Genomic DNA, 7,500 nt, shown 5'->3' on the forward strand with positions numbered 1-7,500 from the left:
TGCGTGTGTGTGTCTGTGTGTGTGTGTTTGTGTGTCTGTGTGTGTGTGTATGTGTGTCTGTGTCTGCGTGTGTGTCTGTGTGTGTCTGTGTGTGTTTGTCTGTGTGTGTGTGTCTGTGTGTCTGTGTGTGTGTGTGTGTGTGTGCGTGTGTGTCTGTCTGTGTGTGTCTGTGTGTGTGTGTGCGTGTGTGTGTGTGTGTCTGTGTGTCTGTGTGTCAGTCTGTGTGCGTGTCTGTGTGTGTGTGTGTCTGCGTGTGTGTGTCTGTGTGTGTGTGCGTGTGTGTCTGTGTGTGTGTGTGTCTGTCTGTGTGTGTCTGCGTGTGTGTGTCTGTGTGCGTGTGTGTGTGTTTGTCTGTGTGTGTGTGTGTCTGTCTGTCTGTGTGTGTGTGTCTCTGTGTGTACTTGCTGACAGACGTGTCTCACTGTCTCATTTCTGTCCAGCTGTGTCCTCTCTGCTGTGCTGTTGGACAGACGGAGGTGAGTGCAGGTCTTCTGTCTCTGGTTCTGTCTGACTGCATCAACACTGTTGTTGTGTCCTCTCTGTCCTCACAGCTGGTCTGAAGGTGAGTCCCAGCAGCTCTCAGCTGTTTAGAGGAGACTCTGTGTCTCTGAGCTGTGAGGAGGACGACAGCTCTGCTGGATGGACTCTGAGGAGAAACACCACCAGAGGACAGGTGTCTCAGTGTGGACAAGATGGGTTTGGAGAACCAGCTGGTTCTTCCTGTAAGATGGGCTACGTGGTCCCCGGGGACAGTGGAGTGTACTGGTGTGAGTCCAGACAGGGACAGACCAGCAGCAGCATCAACCTGACTGTCTCTGGTAAGATGAGCCTGTGGACTCAGTGCTGATGAAGCTGTGTGTGTCTGCATGAAATGCTGTAGTGTGTCTCTGTGTGGAGGTGGAGCAGTGATCCTGCAGAGTCCTGTCCTCCCTGTGATGGAGGGAGACCCCGTCACTCTGACCTGTACAACAAGGCCCCCTGCCTCCACCCTCCCAGCTGCTTTCTATAAAGATGGCTCCCTCCTCAGCACTCAGCCTGCAGGTCACATGACCATCCTCCATGTTTCCAGCTCTGATGAAGGCCTCTACAGCTGTGACATCAGCGGTCATGGAGAGTCTCCACCCAGCTGGATCTCTGTCACAGGTGAGGAGCTCCACCTGTCTGTGTCTCTGCAGCAGGTCTCAACGTTCACAGAGTCACTCTGATGTTTGATCATTTCAGGGAGACCCCCGACCACAACAACAACAACAACAACAACCACTCTCTCAGCTCCGCCCCCTGTCTTCCTCCAGCTGGTGTTCAGAGTGGTCCTCCACCTGGTGATGTTCTGTCCGTACCTCGTCTCCACTGTCCTCATGGTGTCTCTGTATAGACACAGAGGTAACACTCTGATCAATCACTGACCTGTCAATCAATCAATCAATAAACTAATCAATCTCTTGATCCATGTTCTTTCTGACCTGCTCTGACTGCAGGAAAAGACCTGCCCGTCTCCATGGAGACAGCCCCGCCCACCCTCACTGAGCAGGGATTGGATGATGAGCATGATGACGTCATCTCTGCTGTCACCACGGAGCATCAGTTCTGAGTCAGAGAGCTTTAGCGCCCCCTGCTGTGTGTCTGTGTGTAGTGGATATATCCACTGTGAGATGTCCTAACAGGGCCACCGTACAGAGGTCTGACTGGAACATCAGGACCTGTCCTCTGGTCTTCTCTCTGAGGACAGCTGGACATGTTTGTCTTCTTACAGAAACAGATGTGTGAATATTTCTACTTCCTGTCTCTGCAGAGGACCCACAATAAACGCTGCACTGAGCAGCTGCTGTGTGTTGGTGCTTCCTGTGTGTTTGTGTTAAATTGTGTTTATTTGTGAAGCATCTGGATCAGTCTGGATTCAGAGGTGCAGGTCTGAGCACTGAAACTGAACTATTCACACACACACTTTCTGCAGTGTGTGTACTCTTTGTGTGTGTCCTACCAGGAAACACTTTAATGTGTGAACAGCAGCCACAAACACACAAACAATTCAATTCAATTCAGTTTTATTTATATAGCGCATATTACAATCAGACATTGTCTCAAAGCGCTTCACAGGAACCCCCCTAAGAGCACTGTGGCAAGGAAAAACTCCCTTTAAGAGGAAGAAACCTTGAGCAGGACCCGTCAACTTAAGGGGGAACCAGTCCTGCTGCTAGTCAGAGAGGATGAGGGAGAGAGAGAGAGAGAGAGAGAGAGAGAGGAGGAAGGAGAGAGAGAGAGGATGAAGGAGAGAGAGAGAGAGAGAGGATGAAGGAGAGAGAGAGAGAGAGAGGAGCAAACATGATACAAACATGGTACAGTACAGAGCAAACATGACAGCAAGATGAAACAGTGATATATTGTAATAGATATCTATATATATCGTCGGTCCATAAGTAGGAATAGTAATTTGATAGTAAAGATGAGCAGCAGGGGCTAGTGAAGTCGATGAGCACAGGAGAGACTGCAGGTCAGCATGCAGGTCTTGAGACCTGCAAAGAGAGAGAGCGAGAGCGAGGCACAGAACTACAAGGAAGACAGTTAACACAGATTATGAGACGATATTACCCAGTATGATCCAGACTAAGGAGAGTGGAGGAGAGGTCAGAGGGTGCTCAGAGGATCGTGTTTGTGCCCCCCGACAACGTAGAGCAAGAGAGACTTCACGGGCCGGACTGCAGGTCATCATCCAGGTCTTGAGACCAGTGTGAGCCAGACTAAGGAGAGAAAAGGAGAGGTTAGAGGGTGAGAGGGAAACTGCTCAGTGGATCATGTTTGTGCCCCCGACAACGTAGGCCTAGAGCAGCATAGCTGTGCTACACACTAGGTCTAAGGCTAACTGTACGCCTTACTAAACAGAAAAGTTTTAAGTCTAGTCTTAAAGGTGGAGGCAGTGTCTGCCTCTCGGACCCAGATTGGTAACTGGTTCCATAATAGCGGTGCCTGATAGCTGAAAGCTCGTCCTCCCATTCTACTTCTATGAATCCTAGGAACTACAAGTAAACCTGCACTCAGAGATCTGAGTGTCCTATTAGGAACATATGGTACAATCAGGTCCTGCAGACACAATGGAGCAAGTCCATGAAGAGCCTTGTAGGTTAGAAGAAGGATCTTGAAGTGTATTCTTGAGTCCACTGGGAGCCAGTGAAGAGACGCTAGAACAGGAGAGATATGATCCCTTTGGCTGCTTCCTGTCAGAACTCTAGCTGCTGCGTTCTGGATCAGCTGCAGACTGTTGATGGAGTAATGTGGACATCCTGACAATAAAGAGTTGCAGTAGTCCAGTCTTGAAGTGACAAAAGCATGGATGAGCTTTTCAGCATCACTCTGAGAGAGGATGCTCCTGATCTTAGTAATATTACGCAGGTGAAAGAAAGCGGTCCTGGAGACCTGCTTAATATGAGAGACAAATGACATGTCTTGATCAAAGATAACTCCAAGGTTCCTCACAGTCGTACTGGAGGCCAGAGTAATTCCATCCAGAGAGAAAGTATTATCTGATAAACTAGTTCTGAGATGTTTCGGTCCAAAAACAATGACCTCAGTCTTGTCCGAGTTTAATAGTAAAAAGTTGGAGGACATCCAGTCCTTTATGTCCTTTAGACACGCCTGTAGTCTGACTAGCGGCTCCGTTTCTTCAGGCTTCATGGATAAATACAGCTGGGTATCATCAGCATAACAATGAAAGTTTATGCCGTGCTTCTGGATGACGTTTCCTAGAGGGAGCATGTAGAGGGTGAACAGGATCGGTCCGAGCACAGAACCCTGTGGAACACCGTGGTTAACCCTTGTACCTGTGGAAGAAACATCGTTAGCATGAACAAAGTGAAATCTGTCAGATAAATATGATTTAAACCAGCGCAGTGCTGTTCCTGTAATCCTGATCTCGTGTTCCAATCTGTGTAGCAGGATGCGATGGTCTACGGTGTCGAAGGCAGCACTGAGATCCAGTAGAACGAGTACAGAGACGAGACCCCGGTCCGATGCCATGAGGAGGTCATTGGTGACTTTAAGCAGTGCTGTTTCTGTGCTGTGATGGGCTCTGAAACCAGACTGGAAAGCATCAAACAGACTGTTACTACACAGGTGGTCATTTAGCTGACTTACAACAGCTCTTTCGAGTAGTTTGGAGTTAAAGGTGAGGTTGGAGATCGGTCTGTAGTTTCCTAGGACGTCCGGGTCCAGTGAAGGTTTTTTAAGTATCGGAATGATCACAGCAGTTTTAAAAGCCTGTGGTACATATCCTGTTCCCAGAGACAAGTTGATCTGTCCTAATATAGAGTCTCCGATCAGAGGAATAGCATCCTTGAGGAGCTGTGAAGGGATCGGATCCAGAAGACAACGCTCACATCCTCATTTTTATTTTCATCTGTGTTCGAATTCTTTTCATCAACAGACCTGAAACTGTGACAAACAGCACACACACAAGAAGCACAGACACACACTGACTACAAAGAAACACAACACTAATATAACACAAACTAAAGTACACAAAAAGACACACAGAGTGATACAAAACCGACAAAGACAGCAGACAGACACACAACCACACCTCTGAACATGAAGAGTGTGTGTGTGTGTGTCTGTGTATGTGTGTGCGTCTCTGTGTGTGTCTTTGTGTGTGTGTGTCTGTGTGTGTGTCTCTCTGTGTCTCTGTGTGTGTGTGTGTCTGTGTGTCTGTGTGTGTGTGTGTGTGCCTCCTCCATGTAGTGTGCAGTCTGGTCCCTCTCTCCATGGGCTGCCTGTGGCTCTGATGTTACCATGTGAACACTTTGTGTGTCCTTGTCAGTGAGTTGTGTCTGTGGTGTGAACATCACTCCTGGTTCTTTCAGTCCTGTGGACAGGGAGCGAGGACAGGTTTGGACCCACAGGACCCCCCCTGAGCTCCTGCTGTGAGTCTGAGGGAATCAGGTGAAGGTGGATGTTGATGTCAGAGTTGTGTCTTCATAGAGAACACTGAGCCCTGATCATGTGACAGGAAGACACACACTGGCAGCGGTTTGAACCTCAGACAAGTCAGCAGTTCCTGTAAACACATGTGTTCACATAGAAGCTGATCAGCACTGATCAATATGTTTGTATGTGTCATTTGTTGAGTCTCTGACTCTGACCCTGTTATCAGACTCAGCGAGGACATGCTGTGTTTTTAACCCTGCTGCAGCCAGTGATGGGTCTGTACAGTGTGTAAAGGGTTAAAAGCAGCTGACAGCACATTCAGAGGCAGACACTCTCCATTACAGAGACTGAACCCACACATGCTCAGACTTCTACTGTTCAGCAGCAACCTGCCAGTCTAAGATGGAGGACAGGGTGGAGGAGGTGCAGCACACACTGCTGAAAGAGGAAGTGGTTTTACTGAAGAACACACACAGGGTTCAACAATATAAACAGCAGTGTAAACTGTAGATCATATGAAACAGCTGTATTTATTTAGAATGTTGTTTTTATTCCTGTTTGACCTTATTTTATATTTCTAGCCTGTTTCTAATGACGCATGGAGCACCAACAAACTACCCCCTGGGCTTAATAGAGTCTTCCTGACATGTGGACTCTGCAGCATGCTGAACCTCAGAGTGGCTCTGTGGATCTCTGTCTGTCACCTTACTGTGGCTTCATAGTTCACACTGATGAGTGTGATAACTCATAATTCAGAGTGAACATCAGCTCAGTAAACGCTGAACAACAGAACAAGATGGAGGAGTTTCTGCTGCTCCACCCTGAATGAGGAAGTGGTTTCACAGAGCGGCTGTGAACAGAGCAGTCTGTGTGTGTGTGTGTCTGTGTGTGTGTCTGTGTGTGTGTGTGTGTGTGTGCATGTCTGTGTGTGTGTGTGTGTGCGTGTCTGTGTGTGTGTGTCTGTGTGTGTCTGTGTGTGTGTGCGTGTCTGTGTGTGTGTGTCAATGTGTGTGTCTGTGTGTGTGTGTGTCTGTGTGTGTGTCTGTGTGTGTGTGTGTGTGTCTCTGTGTGTGTGTGTGTGTGTGCATGTCTGTGTGTGTGTGTGTGTGCGTGTCTGTGTGTGTGTGTCTGTGTGTGTGTGTCTGTGTGTGTCTGTGTGTGTGTGCGTGTCTGTGTGTGTGTGTGTGTGTGTCAGTGTGTGTGTGTCTGTGTCTGTGTGTGTGTGTCTGTGTGTGTGTGTGTGTCTGTGTCTGTGTGTGTCAGTGTGTGTGTGTCTGTGTGTGTGTCTGTGTGTGTGTGTCTGTGTCTGTGTGTCAGTGAGTGTGTCTGTGTGTCTGTGTGTGTGTGTGTCAGTGTGTGTGTGTGTGTGTGTCAATGTGTGTGTGTGTCTCTCTGTGTGTGTCTCTGTGTGTGTGTCTGTGTGGGTGTGTCTGTGTGTGTGTGTGTGTGTGTGTATGTGTGTATCTGTGTGTGTCTGTGTGAGTGTCTGTGTGTCTGTGTGTGCCTCCTCCATGTAGTGTGCAGTCTGGTCCCTCTCTCCATGGGCTGCCTGTGGCTCTGATGTTACCATGTGAACACTTTGTGTGTCCTTGTCAGTGAGTTGTGTCTGTGGTGTGAACATCACTCCTGGTTCTTTCAGTCCTGTGGACAGGGAGCGAGGACAGGCTGTGTTTGTTTTTGTGTCTCTCTGTGGATCTCTTCCTGTCTTTGTCACACACACTGGTTCAGCTGTCTTTGTGAGGACACTTCCTCTCACATTAACCCTCACATCTCAGTGATTCAGCCCGACATAAACTTAAAACACTTTAACCCTCTGACAGACATTTTAAAGAACACAGACTGTAAAACTGTGAAGTTGTGGTGAGTTTTTCCTCCGCACTGGAAATTCCGAGCCTCTGACAGGGTTACAGGTGCTGTTGTTGTTCAGTGTGTGTCTGTGTGTGTCCACATGTTTGATATGAGGTCAGATCAGTGTGCAACTGAAGCTGCTGTGCTGCCCCCTGCTGGCTGACACTTTACTTGTCACACCCATACAACAACTCCCAGAATGCACTGGGCTGGTTGTTGTTCCAAACAGCCAATCAGAGGCCTAGAAGTCGGTTTAAACTCTGACAGATCATAACTCATGTTCATTTAACACACAAAGTTTTCTGACGGTAGTTTTACACATTTAAATAATAATAATAATAATGAGTGAATAATAATCAGTGAGTACACTGGAGGCTATGCAGGTAAAGTGTCTTGCCCAAGGACACACAACAGTGACTAGGGAGGAGTTGGGATCGAACCACCAACCTTCCGGTTACGGGACAACCCTGCTATACCACTGCGCCACTGCTGCCCACAAGTGACATGAACTCTGGAACCTGCTGGGGTCACAGGGTCAGGATGATGAAATAGAAGCTGGTCCCATGGACGACTTTGTGTCCTCTGTCTCATCTACTGCTGCTTTAGATTGAAGGTGTGTGTCTTTGTGAGGTTTTGTGTCTCTGTGGTTGCATGAGGTTTGTGTCTTTGTAGTGATCTTCTGTCTGCTTCTGTCTCTTTGTTGTCTTTGTGTGTCTCTATGTGTGTTGTGTGTCTCTG

General features: G+C 48.1%; 2 protein-coding genes across 2 annotated transcripts in view; both read left to right on the plus strand.

Annotated features, from left to right (window-relative positions):
- LOC114436580 (high affinity immunoglobulin gamma Fc receptor I-like) overlaps nucleotides 1–1,803 on the plus strand; it is a 1,900-nt gene extending 97 nt beyond the window's left edge. The window contains exons 2-5 of the mRNA XM_028406907.1: nucleotides 552–818; nucleotides 898–1,143; nucleotides 1,222–1,380; nucleotides 1,476–1,803. Of these exons, the coding sequence (XP_028262708.1) occupies nucleotides 552–818; nucleotides 898–1,143; nucleotides 1,222–1,380; nucleotides 1,476–1,588 (785 nt within the window). The 3' untranslated portion in view covers nucleotides 1,589–1,803. The remainder of the gene's footprint in view (nucleotides 1–551; nucleotides 819–897; nucleotides 1,144–1,221; nucleotides 1,381–1,475) is intronic.
- Nucleotides 1–7,500, plus strand: part of LOC114436585 (high affinity immunoglobulin epsilon receptor subunit alpha-like) — a 10,596-nt gene that overhangs the window by 369 nt on the left and 2,727 nt on the right. The window lies entirely within an intron of this gene.

Source organism: Parambassis ranga, chromosome 5 (assembly GCF_900634625.1).
Source record: "Parambassis ranga chromosome 5, fParRan2.1, whole genome shotgun sequence".
NCBI lineage: Eukaryota > Metazoa > Chordata > Actinopteri > Ambassidae > Parambassis > Parambassis ranga.